A 13,595-nucleotide genomic window follows, 5' to 3' on the forward strand; every position below is an offset into this window, starting at 1 on the left:
CTCTTATTTATTTGTTATGATTCAGTCAGGTTTATGTGATTATGATGAAAACTTTGAGAAAATTTTTTTTTATTATGTAACTTACAAAATTTACCATTCATTATTTCCCAATTTCATCATAAATATGCAGGTATACAAAATACCACTACCCACTCACCCACATTTACTTTGTCCATATTTTTGCCCTAAAAACCATGGTCAGCCTATACATTGTGCACATAAACAAAGTAAATGGTTGAAACTGGATTAAGTTAGCATAATTTTGCAAGCCAGCAGACATTGAATGGTTTGCCATTCATAGCCTATTTTATTTGTTAATAAAATTGTCCTATTGTGTCACCATATAGTGACTAGTTTATAATTTAATTATTATTTTTACTGTGTAGTACAGTAGATTGAATATTAATATTCACTTATTATTTTTAGATAAATAATTATTGAGTTTTATAACAAAATAATAATTTGGGAATTGTTTTAAAGTTAAGATATGCTACTATCTGGTGTAAATATGAATTAAAATAGAAAGAATGACTGTATATTTATGAGGCTATAATACCAGAATTGTTTTAATCTTCACTATACTGTCTTGAACAGACAGAGTTGTATTCAAAGTATTAACTGCATTAGTACTGAATTAAGATAATTTAAATTGGTATATAATGTTTAGTTTATTTTTTTAATATTTATTAATAAAACAATCAACATTTTGCTTTTTCATAACGCAACTTTACAATCTCTAATCATATCACCAGTTCACGATAATGGGTTTGTTAAGTTCTACTGTTTTATTATATAAAATATTTTATATTATTAAAAATGAATCCGATAATGTTTTTGTTTATATAATTTTATCCTAATATTGTGGTATAAATATTCTATAACTAGTTCATACTATGTAATATTAATTTGGTAAAAGAATATGCGTCACAGCACTGAAGTAAAAAATCTGTGATTTTCTATAGTACTAAAGTAAATCACTTTTTATTTTGTCCTGTGTAGGCTTCTATATGAGAGGTGCTTGAAACGCTACAATGAGGTGTCACAAGTTGAGAACGATGCTGCTGTCTCGTGTATTGAGTGTTTTATACGAGTTGCTCTCCATTCTGTTCACCCACGTTAGTCAGATATCTCCCCATACTTGCTGAGATAGGTTAGTACTCCATAAGTGTATACTTTGTTAAAATTACTACTCAATAATTTTAGTACAGATGTATCACATAAGTTTGTTATTTGCTCACAACACAGGATTTACCACATCACTTATTTGAAGTACCTAATAGTGATGTATCAAAGCCGAATCTCAAAACCACTGAATCTTTATTAAAGATTCGAATTCAAGAATTTATCTTCAAGATTCGTGAAATGATTTGGTATGTCATTAGTTATTGGACAGAAGTCATGTTCATATTCCACCAAACCCAGTTCAGCATCATAGTGGCAGGGAGAATTTTCTTTATGCCTAACTAGTGAACAATGAATCATTTCAATTGGAATATAATCTTGTGTATTTTGTCATTGATCTGTCGTGATGGCTGATTGGTAGTAGTGAATTGTCACGAAGGGAAATGGAAATGTCCAAACCGAGGTGAGTTCTTTCTGGGATGAGCATTATGAACATTTCCAGTAGATGTAGATGGAAAAATTGGAAATACCTTTAACGAAAGTAAGGAAACATCTTGATTAATAATATGTTTATGTTCATGCATTGGAGCACATGTATTTGCGGATAGTAGATGATAGGCAGTAATGCAAATTATTGATCACTAATCATGCTTTTGTCCTTTGAAAAACTGTAGATAGATAACTAAATGAACAAACTATCATAGTATTTGTAAGTAATATTTAGCACTTGAAGTTTATTCTTTCTTGTTCTTTTAGGACAAGAAGCTGAGAAACCTCTCACTGTACTTAGTCCTAAAAGGACCTTTGCGTTGTTTCCAAGAGACGAATAATTAGGTTGGGGGTAGGAGCCACCTCTGTCCGAGATCCATGAGGAAGGATTGTACAACAATCCAAGTTTTTATCTTTAACTAATAACTTTTACAGGAATCAGTGATTAACCCCTTTGAACGCCGATATAAATTTAGTAATTTTTTAGATCACGCTCATTTAAGGTGAAAAAATAAAAATGAAAATTCCTTAAAGCTAATTTTTTTTATTAATTCCTAATGACTAATAGTCACACAAAAAAATAAATTTTACAATAATGTAATACTTGCATAATAATAATATCATTTTTTCATAATAATGGAATATTTCAATCAAAATCAAATTTAGGTTACAGAGTAATCAAATGCATGTGATGAAAAATATGAAAACTATGTACAAGGATAAGAAAACAAATAAAGTGTAATATGCTGATCTTGATTAGTTTTATAAGTTTCTGATAATAATAGATTTAGGCAGTTGTACAGTAAACTTCAAAACAAAAATCGGGATGAAGCCATGGGGTCTCGGGACATGACTTGCAGCCATAATTACACAACAGAAAAGAAACAATAAAAACTTTATTATAACACCTAAAACATGGTAACAATAAATTTTTACAACCGATTTGTATAAGGAAATGACAACGCAAGAACACTTCCCAAAGCACAATGCGTGCTCCACTGACAGTCGGTAATGGCGGATAGTATCGTCATCGGCGTACAGACGGGAGTGGGAGAACAGCTGCCAGCAACAAAACAATTTATTGTTTACCTACTGCGGCCAGCTGACAGCTGCAACTGGATTATTTGGTCAAGCCAGTACATTACTTTGTATTGTGGCTTATGTATTGAACTTATAAACTTCAAAAACAGTAATAAAATATATTTTTATTGATTGGCGGATTATTTCGTCTTTGGCGTTTATAAGACCCAAACAACATCGCGGATTATTCCGTCTACGGCGTGCTAAGGGTTTAGAGTGCATTTTAAATAGGCAAAAAAATGTTAATTCAAATTGAATTGAATCCATCTGGTTTGATGTTCAAAGCTCAACCAATTAGTACATATCTAGTGGTGGAGCTTGCCTTAAAAATGTATCCTGTCCATATTGTGTCACTTGGATTACACGTCATGATTGCTATTGAGTAGAGCTACTGAAAACTCTGTATGGTCCGTGGTGAGTGGTTTCACGCCACAAATGTTGATGTGGGGCTGTTGTACCTCTAAAAATATACGGTAACATTAAATTGTTATGTTTTGGTGTAACCACCTGGTGCAGAGTTTCATCATTGGTCTTATTTAGCATTGTCATATTTCCTACTTATTTTGGCATGGGGAATTACTATTAGAGTTGTCTGAAGCATCTTAATTATGAACTGTAGTAAATAAAAAAACTGCTATCTGTGGAAGATGTAATGAGCAGGAGGAGACTGCTGAGCACCTGCTCTTTGATTGTCCTGCAATAGCAAGAGAGCGGTATGCCATCTTTGGTAGCTTGAACAGGGATGGTGAGTTTTCCCAGGAGGACCTGATAGGTTGTTTTCGGCGGTTTTGTTGAACTGCTGAAGTTGTAGACTGGTAGGCCTCATGGTGTTTCCGGGTGCGCAAAAGGCCCTTGAGGCTTAAGTGCATGGCAGTAGGCCGCCCCAAGGGAAAAAAAAAAAATAAATAAAAATAAAAAAATAACTGCTATTAGGGCTACTATATATGATGTATACCAAGTTTGTCCTGTCACTGATCCTTGTGTGTACCAGCATCTTTTGTATCAATAATGTTATGTCCTGCTCCTCTCCTGTTTCCCCCTTTCCATTTATCTTGCAGGCAACTCCATAAATAAATCTACACATTTGTACCTGTTTAGTGGGTGTGGAGTCAGACAAGGATCTGGCCATGCAGCTGAAGCCAATAATCAAGGCATTTCAGCAGCTTCTAGTCGACACCGTCAGCCAAGAGGATGACGAAGACAATGTCTTAGACAAACAGCTGTTACACGTCATCATCTCCTGTGTGTCCATGCTTGCTCTCAAGTTGCCTCCAGACCATGCGTATACTGCTAAGGTAGTGTCATATGCATCAGTCTTTAGTAAACAATATTTAAGATATTGTGCCTAATTATCCAAACGTATTACAAACCAACTCCCTATTAGAATGTTTAACAGTCACAAGAATCATAGAAGAGTCACTGATTTTAGTAAAGACTCACTAAATGGTCACATATTTTAGTAGCACAATTTTTTTTATTTGGGCTTCACCCGTTTTTGTTTAAAATAAAAAATTAATTTCTGACAATTAATTGAAATCGATTGGGTTTTCCTTCTCCAGTGTGATAATTGAATTGACTATGTAGACATCATATAGCCCATAGAAATGTTCTGAAATCTTTTCTGATCAGCTGATGAGGCGTTTGAACAATAGTGTCACCGATACAAATTCAGCATTCTTTCTTTATCGAGATATATTTAATCGGTATCAGTATTAAAACATATTGTAGATTCTTAATCTAAAAGCCATTTTGATTCTTATTTATCGAACATTGTATCGATATTTGTTCCAAATATAATAGTTAAGGATGCCGTCCTGTGGAAAGGTTGGGGAATCCAGTCCATTTTCTGTTATCTCACACATAAAAGAGAACAATCCATTTGTTATCATACATTGGTTGGTTGACCTTGGTCACATTCCAAGGTTAAGATTGTGATACGTAAAAAAAAAGAAAATATCATGTTTAGATTGTTCTTTATAGTTTACAGTTTGAATTACCGTAGTTAAATACCAATTTTGCCACTAACACCTGGATGTCAGATGATCACTGTCAACTGTCAAAATACCAAATTTAGTTGTTTTCTGCATTGTTCTTTCTCACCATCACTTTGTCCCCTTCACTAATATATTTTGTACACGTAGTTGTACTGTAAGCGTAATCATTGTAATGTGTATATTGCTAGGTAAAAATGTTGTTATATAAAGTGACGTTCTTGATTAACAACATGAAAGAAAATTAAGATTCTTGGACACGGTTCATTCCCTGGAACATTGTATGTTGGTTTTATGACTGGAAAGTATGTTAATACTCCATTTTGTGTTCTTTGCAAAGATTATATTGAAATTCTCTCTCATGTATGACCCAATAACAGTAGAACCCCTCATATCCGGCCACCACGGGACCGAGCCCCTGGCCGGATAACGATTCGGCCGGATAAACCAACCTACAGTACACAGCACTTGACGAAACAAAACAATTGTACTGTACTGTACTAACCGCACTGGAAATAGTCAACGAACTGTTTACAGGTTAAACCTATTAGCTCAACTGGGGACAACACAGGAAAATGTAAACAAATAGATACACCAAAATATAACGCAAGAGTCCGTGGGAGACTAGTGCGTGCAACTGCGCGTCTTGCAAGCCGTGGTAAATAAATTTCGATATTGGCTTCCGAGAAGTGGCCGGATAAACCCGAGGTGCGGTAAAACCGAGGCCGGATATGAGGGTTCTACTGTATAGCCATGCCAAAGGTAAAACAAAAATTAAACAATTATAAGATAATATGATAAGTTTCAGCTAACTGTTTGTTCACTGAATAGTTCTACACCAATTATTCCTATAATAATTCAAAATAATGTAAGTTTCAGTTAATTCTCATATAATTATAGCATGTCTATAAATAGCAATTATAATTTAATAATTGATTTAAAGGAAGAATATATTTGTGAAGTAATTTTTTTAATTTTATATTTTTATTAATTATAAAGATATGTGTAGTGTATCCCCATCATGTCAAAGTGGATGCTTTCATTTGCATGTTCAATCAATTTACAGGTAGCACGAATAACCTGACTCTACATTTAAGTAAATTTGTATTATTACCTTCGTCAAATAAAAAAACTGATCAGGTGTAGTCACTGTTACATTCTCCATTATCAGTCTACAATATAAAATTTAATCCACTAAATGGTGCCATTTTTTTGTAGTTACAATCCTACAACATTAGAAACACAACACAATAAATAATAATTACTCACTTCCCACAGATGCTTTAAACCTTTGTGAGCTTACATCTACACATCACAACAGCAAACCCCAACATGGATAGTTAGACAACGGGTTATGTAATTCCCACACCCCCCATACTATACTTGGCATCATCAGTAGTGACATTAGGAACAGTTTCCATTTATTTCAGATTTATTTTTACGGGCATTAAAAATTATGTTGGAATGAAAATTTAATTGTTAATTTAAAGTATTTTTCTTTTGTGTCTTTGTTAATGCCCTGTATATTTTGTATTCCAGTGATCATTTTAACTTGTTTCCTCACAAATGTTTAACACTATTAGATCTTTTTTTATCTCAATGAAAATTCATAACCAAGAAGTAAATTGATTCATCAAATGAAATAAACGAAGGTCTAAAAGTCTATACTTTTGCTACCATAACATACTTCAAAACTATAACCTCTTTTCATGAGCCTCTTATTGGAAAACTCAGGTGATAAATTATAAAATTATTTGATTATCTGTTGTTAATTTGTAAATAACTAACACTTATTACTTACTCCTATACTCTTGAATTATAACTTGCTTGGTTATTGCTCATCGTGACAGTGTTGTCTTTTCCAGCTGCTGGATTGGCTAACTGACTTTGCACTCAAGAGGAACCTACCCACAATTCCACTCACCAAAAGCTATCTCACTCTCCTGTTGGCCATGGTGGCTCGATGTAAGGCTGAAGCCTCCCTCCTGGACTCGATAGCCATACAGCTTTCACATTTGTTTGGCTCTGTGAATGAAGTAAGTGATCGTTTGGTGGTTTCTGTCAAAATTCAAAAGCTCATTGGGTTTTGTTTTACTAGTCTTTTTATCAAACAAGTAATGGTTTGAAAAGTAATACAACGTCACTGTAATCTAAATTATAAAATACAGACAGTTTTGAAAAGCAGTTATTTTAGAAGAAATTTCTACAAGGCAATAGTTTTGAAGACATTCTATTTATAATTATATCAGTAAAAGGTATTCAAAGTTTATGGTTAATATTCACTAAATACGGTTTGGTGGGGGGTATTATATATCGTTTTAAAGTCACATCGCTCACGTACAATAATCATTAACATATTTATCTTTTAAAATTCTATAGATTGATTGGACTATTTTATTTTCTATTTCGCCACAGAGTACGATGCTTTAATAATAACTTATGAATAATATTTTATACAAACTTTGTATGGGTTAACAAGATTATTTTTTACCACTATAAAACAGAACTGGTTCCAAGACTGATTCTTGGGGGCATTCCAGCTACCATTATATCTCTCAACCATATGATTCAAGATTCGTGAACTATTCATTTTCACATGTTTTAGGTGGAGGTGGAAGAAAGCCCACTATCCCTGAGCTTAGTAACTGATACAACCATGGCAATTGCCTTACCTCTGCTGTGTAATAACATATCTGCCAGTCTGGACCAGGTCGAGTGGCTGGTGGCGGAGACTGCGGGCCGAACAGGCTACAGTTAATGCTCCCAGCTGTTACAGGAGATAGTCCAAGATCAAGTAAGCATTAAAAATAATTTTTCTTATTCAAATTTTCATGAATGGGAGATATGCAAAAAGAATTCATTTACGATACCTATACCAAAATAATTATGGTCCCAATAAACAAATTTTGTGTAGGTGTTGTTTTACGACATTTGGAGTAATTAAAAAATAAATTTTGCTTCTCTCTGTAATAAGGGAGTTTGGATTCTGGTGAGTGGGACTGCAAGTTTGAGAACAACTATATCATAAAACAACCGGTAATATGGAACTCATCTGAATTCATATTCCTTTTAAAGATTGTATATTTCTATTTTAAATACTAAATTTATTACACAATGAAGGCATATAAATAAAATATTGTGACTTTACAAACATATTCTAATCAGCTTCTTTTGATTTTATTCGTTCTTTTTGTTGAAAAATACGAATTAAAATATTAGAATCAGAACCATGTTGAAAAAGCCTTGGTATCAACGATGGTCTAATATTCAGGTATTGAGCATCAGAAATCAACCCATGCGCTAAACAATTTTATCTCATTGTCATTAAACTATCTGTTTTTACCACAAATAACTATTCTGATGTCATGCTATCAGACATTAGTGATGGTCGAATCTAGAGTTGTAATATTTTGAATCTGATTGCGAATCATACGAAATATTCCCAGTTCTCAAATCTCCATCTCAAGTAGCTTTATTAGCGTAAGCTAGATTTAAATCAAATCATCATCAAACCAATTTTTGTCATTCTTAATTGTTTTGAGAGTGTCCGATAACATAAAAAATAACCCAAGAATACCATTCATGTTTATAGGAATTTGAAGAGGTTCAGAGATATAGAAAAAAATAAATATATGAATGGTTGTTATATTATTTTGGTATATATTTTTACAGTCTTTAGTTAATATTGCAATAGAATTCTAAGCTTCACAACCAATGCTATTTCTATGTGAGATTTTAAGTAACTATTAGTAACAATGATGCCACAGTGGTATTAAAGTGCTTTTATGTGATATGTAACTTTTAGGTATAAAAATTATTATATTTATTGCAATATTATTACCATATAAATACCAGTACAAATTATATCAACAGTCTAACTTAAGTGCCAATATTCCGTCAATAATAGCCATATCAACATTGTTAGTACCGATGGTACCACGGTGGTGTCATTGTACTTTTATTTAAAAAGTATCTTCTTATGTATTAAAAGTATGATTTTTATCTCTACATGATTACCATTACATATTGTATCTATAGTATGAATGCCAATATTTGGTTAGGATTAAGCATGTCAACATCGTTAGTACCAATGATGGCTTGGTAGTCTTATAGTACATTTTATTTATTTATCAATATTATTTTTTTGATAAAATTTATTACATTTAGCAATTAAAAATGTACAATTAAATAAATACAATTAGTAACTAAATTTGGGATTTTGGATGTGGTATACGATTTTTTGTGCTGGAATTGAATGTTTTAAAGTAATTGTCTATATGTAGTAAAAATTTATAAATTATAAGAAGTTTTAAAATGCTATACTGCATACACATAGGTAAGATTTCATACGAATGCAATATCAAAATCTTATAGGCTTAAAAGTGTTAATATTTGTGCAGTAGTAATGTTAGGTATATGATCACTGATAGGACGAGAGAGGATTTGCAGAGAAGGAGAAGAATGTAGTAAGTCAGCTGGGACACTGTGTGAATGTCACACAGTCACTGTGTTGTGTGGCAGTACCAGCAGGACCTTGCACAGAGGCTGTGTTCCGGCTGTTGTCTCGCTCTTACACTGTACTCACAGCCCTCACCAAGTACTTCACCTCCAAGTGTTCTCCGCAGTGTGTAGACTATCAGCATGCCAGGTGACTCACTGTCAGTTATAAAATCAAACAAGATCACTTTTGGTTACCATTCTTTATTACAGTTCAGTGCTTGATAGAGAAAGTAAAGTTAGGTAAATTGAGGTAACTAAATTACTCTGTTCATATTTTGTTCTTTGGACTTTCCAAAGGTATATACAGGGTGAATAAAAAGTCAGGCCCCTCTCTCTATTTTATTCTAAAGCTTAAATAAGGAGATATCCTTTGGGTAGTGGTAAGATTTGGAAAGGAAGTTTCATTTGGTGATTTTGAACATTTATTTTGTCCCCCAAAAATGTTGGATTTTGAGAGCAGCTCAATAATTTCACTTAATAAGACTTTTCAAAACGTGGAGAGAGGAGCTTACCCTACGCTTGTCTCACTGCCAAATAGTAGGAGGACATCAGTTTGAACATTTGATTTGACTTACAATGTGGTGAGTTATTAAAATTATTGTTCTGGTAACTGCTATTATTTTGGAAGGGTAAAGAGACGATCTCTAGTTTACACAATTCTATAAGTTTATTAAGTCTTAAAAATGAGGGGGTCACTTGCAAGGGATTTGCATTTAAAATTGTTGAGTTACCCCCTAACTCCCGCATTTTTGGGGGACTTAAAAGATTTTCAAAATCACCAAATGAAATTTCTTTTCCACATTGCCCCACTACCCAAAAGATATCCTCCTTATAAAAACTTTGGAACAAAATAGAGGGGGGAGGACGTCCTAACTTTTTATTCACCCTATTATATACTGGCTTTTCCATGTTACAATGAGTGATGTACATGTTCTCTCTAGCATTCACCACATCTGGGGACTACAAAGCTTGTACAAATTATCACCAGATGTTACTTAAGTTTTACTGTTCTGAATGGGTAGAGAACTGCTAGGGCTGTGAATGCTCTTAAATTGTGACGGGGGACAACTGTAGTGGGGAGAGGTGGTGGGGCTAAGAACATTCGGGTTTGTACTTCATATTTTTAAAGGGCTGATTAAAAAGAAAGGGAACCCATTCCACATAGTTAATTAACTCTTCCCTAACATGTGTACCAAATTTGTTTTGCTCAACTTCCGGTTATTATATTTAAATAAAAACTCATATATTTAACTTTAATTCAAAATGTAATGTTTTCAGGTTTGGCAAACTGGTGAAGCTGGCTGGTTTCCCATCTCTCCAGCCAAGTGGCAGATCTAATTCTTTTATGTCGAGGTGAGGAAGCCATTGTCTTGCTTTTCAATATTCGTTAAATACAAAATGTGATTAGATCACACATACATTGAAACAACTGGAAATCGTGTTAACACCGGCGTCATAGTCAGGAGGTTAAAATTTGGGAAACAATTATTAATCAGATTATCAAAAGAACCTAAAACAAATAAGGTTATCAATACATAAATATGTCTTACGAGAAGACATAAAAATGTTTGGACGTTGCCTAACCTAAAATTTTGCTCCTTACACTGTTAATGGTCAGTAAACAGTAAACAGCATGGAGAATAATTAAAACAGGAAATCAGGGGTGTGCTACTAATAATATAAACATGTACAACATATTTAAGCCGTTGTTAATATAGTCTATTGTAAATAATTTAAGAAGCAAAAACTGTGATTGATGCCATTCAATATTTTGTGTGTTTATTTATGTATAAATTGTGAATAAAGTTTAATTTGATTTGATTGATATGGGGAAGGTAGACACAAGTGCTTGTGATTTGTGTCCCATTCTGTATTTTATTTTGCTAATAGTAATGTGTACTCAGGGCCGCATTTACAAATTCGGCGCACCCTAGGCCTACAGGCCAAAGAGGCGCCCCCCCCCCCCCCCCAGAGGACTCTGATTACACTTACGTAGAAATCCAGTAATTTTCTTAATTACGTAATTTTGATGAAAGATAATTACAATAGTATAAATAAATAATATATATATATATAAATATAAATAATATATATATATATATATATAGAGGAGTGTTTTTTGAATAAATAAAAGCAATGAACCAGTTTGCCAACATAAATATTCTAGCTATTGTTATAATAACAGTGGTCCATTTGTATGGTGTAAAAATAAGTTAAAACATATGAGTTTTTAAAGTCTTTTATTTGATTTCAATCAAAAAATGAAAAAAAACGTAAAATACAGCTAGAAATAATAACATGAGTAACACATAAGTTAATTTGAAACATATTGTATTTGATGAAAAAATTAATTTTGCAGCTTCGATATAAATACTTTTTACAAGAGAAGAAAGTTTGGTGTTTTTGGGCAAATATCCAATTGCCGAGCGCCAACACCATCCGCCGCCGCAACTTTTTTCTTTTGTGTACTTTAAAATTTATGCGCCCCCTAAAAATTTTGCGCCCCTAGGCCTGGGCCTAGTGGGCCTATAGGGAAATGCGGCACTGTGTGTACTAATGTTGTTACAATTGATAACGTATATTAAGAACCATCATTAGCTCTCTTGTATAGGTGTCAAACTTAAAAAATAATGACAGGCAAGTGAGAAAATAAGAAACTTACAAAACTTGGTGGTGAACTTGTTTAAATCAAAGTGAAATTGACACGTTCGGTTTGTTTGTTCTAAATTTTGGTTGAATTATTTAATTTTTGGCATGTCTAACCCTATGTTTAGAATTTTATACCTGAAGAAATTAAGTGGATATCAGTTTATTGAAACTTGACAACAGAAACTCAATTGTCAAATAAATACAGATTTGAAAATCCAAATTCAGGAGATAAAGGCGCACAACATGCCCTTTTTTATTGCCAAAGATTTTTTACCTATTTCTTGGCTTTGAATTCTGTGGCTCATATTTGATTTTTTGTCTCCTTGCTTTTTTGAATCCTAAGTGATATTTTTGTTGTTTTAATTTTCATAAAATTTGGGCTAAACATGGTGAATGGAGTAAATATGGTAATGAAGAATGATTTGATATATTTGGTTTAAAACATTAATTTCTTATTTCATAAATGGCCCAAATATATATACAGTAGAACTCCGATTATCCGAATTAATTGGGGATCAGGCCGATTCGGATATGCAAAAATTCGGATAGTTGGATTTAGCATGGAAAATTATGCAAAAAAGGAGTATTTTACATTAAATAAACAAAAGTGCATTGAAAACGTTGTTATTTTAATACTATAGAGTACGGTAATAAACATGAGCAATAAAAATGCAGTACAGCAATACAGATTAACGAAAAGTACTAGTACATAAACTAAATGATAAATTAAGTGATGAAATGGTGCAATAGGCTACATACAGTACATATTTGTCCTGTGTAGTTTTTCACTTGAACATTTCCAATAAAGTACGTTGCCTTGAGGTTGTAGCGGGCGCCTTCACTGTTATTTGACGACTTTCAAATTTTACATAATTTCAACCGAATCGTGATTCGGGATAATTGGGGATTCGGATAATAGGGGTTCGGATAATCGAGTTCCTACTGTATATATATGTATAAATGTATTCATAAGTTGAAAATATGAATACTCTGCTGAAACAAATACTTTCTGCTCTCTGTTTAGGAACTGGGAAAAGACACTAAAGACAAGAAAGTGAAGGAGGCTCAGGTACTGAGTCAGGCCCGCAAACAAGCTATTTACATCCCTCGGTTGGTATCTGACCTGGAGAACTTCTCCAAGGCTGTCACTCTACTCAGTAAGAAGTGCAAGGTGAGTCACTGATACAGACATTGCCATATTATGTATTAAGTTTTGGGAATTCCTACATACCTCAGTTTGAATCAACAGCTAGTAAGAGTATTACATCCAGGATTTGCCCAGAGTCCCAAACTGTATAGTCTGTGTTGTACAATAGTAACTTTGATGAAGTTTGAACTTATTATTGTGGATATAAAAATTGTTTGTAAATTTAACTTTATGTTTTGAAATGTTACACATTAACACTTTTAATGTCAGTATTCCACTATAAGGACATTGGCAAAATGTGCTTTTGCCACAATCCAACTACATGGAGGTGTAAAAAGAAATTCTAAAAAAAAAAAACAAAATATAGTTGTGTTACTATATGTTAACATATAATATATACGTTAATAAGTACAGGTTACTTGAGCTCTGTTGAATGTCAAGCAAATAATCTACTTCTGTCCAGGTATACTGGATCATTTCAGTGTCATGATGAAGCTGCAAGTCCTGAAATCTCCTTCAATTTACTCTATTTTAAGATATCCATAGAAAGAAAATCCAGTGTTGTAGAGTCTGGTTTTCTATGATTACAAGAGCAAAGACATGGTTCCAGAAACATA

The 13,595-nt window shown here is 33.1% G+C and overlaps 2 protein-coding genes across 2 annotated transcripts; both read left to right on the forward strand.

Annotated features, from left to right (window-relative positions):
• The first annotated feature begins 1,137 nt into the window (after positions 1-1,137).
• On the forward strand, positions 1,138-7,440 carry LOC124374317. Its single transcript, XM_046832551.1, has 4 exons — positions 1,138-1,150; positions 3,790-3,986; positions 6,548-6,718; positions 7,288-7,440. The coding sequence occupies exons 2-4, from the start codon at positions 3,819-3,821 to the stop codon at positions 7,438-7,440; spliced, it is 492 nt and encodes a 163-aa protein (XP_046688507.1). The 5' UTR covers positions 1,138-1,150; positions 3,790-3,818.
• A 471-nt stretch (positions 7,441-7,911) lies between these two features.
• LOC124374318 (Fanconi anemia group I protein homolog) lies at positions 7,912-13,014 on the forward strand. Its single transcript, XM_046832552.1, has 5 exons — positions 7,912-7,953; positions 9,113-9,330; positions 10,461-10,535; positions 11,820-11,823; positions 12,856-13,014. The coding sequence occupies exons 1-5, from the start codon at positions 7,912-7,914 to the stop codon at positions 13,012-13,014; spliced, it is 498 nt and encodes a 165-aa protein (XP_046688508.1).
• Positions 13,015-13,595: the final 581 nt, after the last annotated feature.

Source organism: Homalodisca vitripennis, unplaced genomic scaffold, assembly GCF_021130785.1.
Source record: "Homalodisca vitripennis isolate AUS2020 unplaced genomic scaffold, UT_GWSS_2.1 ScUCBcl_7890;HRSCAF=15757, whole genome shotgun sequence".
Lineage (NCBI taxonomy): Eukaryota > Metazoa > Arthropoda > Insecta > Hemiptera > Cicadellidae > Homalodisca > Homalodisca vitripennis.

Excerpts from the sequence above, each read along its gene's own strand:
- LOC124374318 (XM_046832552.1), top strand. The coding sequence starts at position 7,912 with ATGTTGAAAAAGCCTTGGTATCAACGATGGTCTAATATTCAG. Across the intron at positions 7,954-9,112 it reads AACGATGGTCTAATATTCAG|GACGAGAGAGGATTTGCAGA; the intron begins GTATTGAGCATC and ends GATCACTGATAG. Across the intron at positions 9,331-10,460 it reads GTAGACTATCAGCATGCCAG|GTTTGGCAAACTGGTGAAGC; the intron begins GTGACTCACTGT and ends TAATGTTTTCAG.
- LOC124374317 (XM_046832551.1), top strand. The coding sequence starts at position 3,819 with ATGCAGCTGAAGCCAATAATCAAGGCATTTCAGCAGCTTCTAGTCGAC. Across the intron at positions 3,987-6,547 it reads ACCATGCGTATACTGCTAAG|CTGCTGGATTGGCTAACTGA; the intron begins GTAGTGTCATAT and ends TGTCTTTTCCAG. Across the intron at positions 6,719-7,287 it reads TGTTTGGCTCTGTGAATGAA|GTGGAGGTGGAAGAAAGCCC; the intron begins GTAAGTGATCGT and ends CACATGTTTTAG.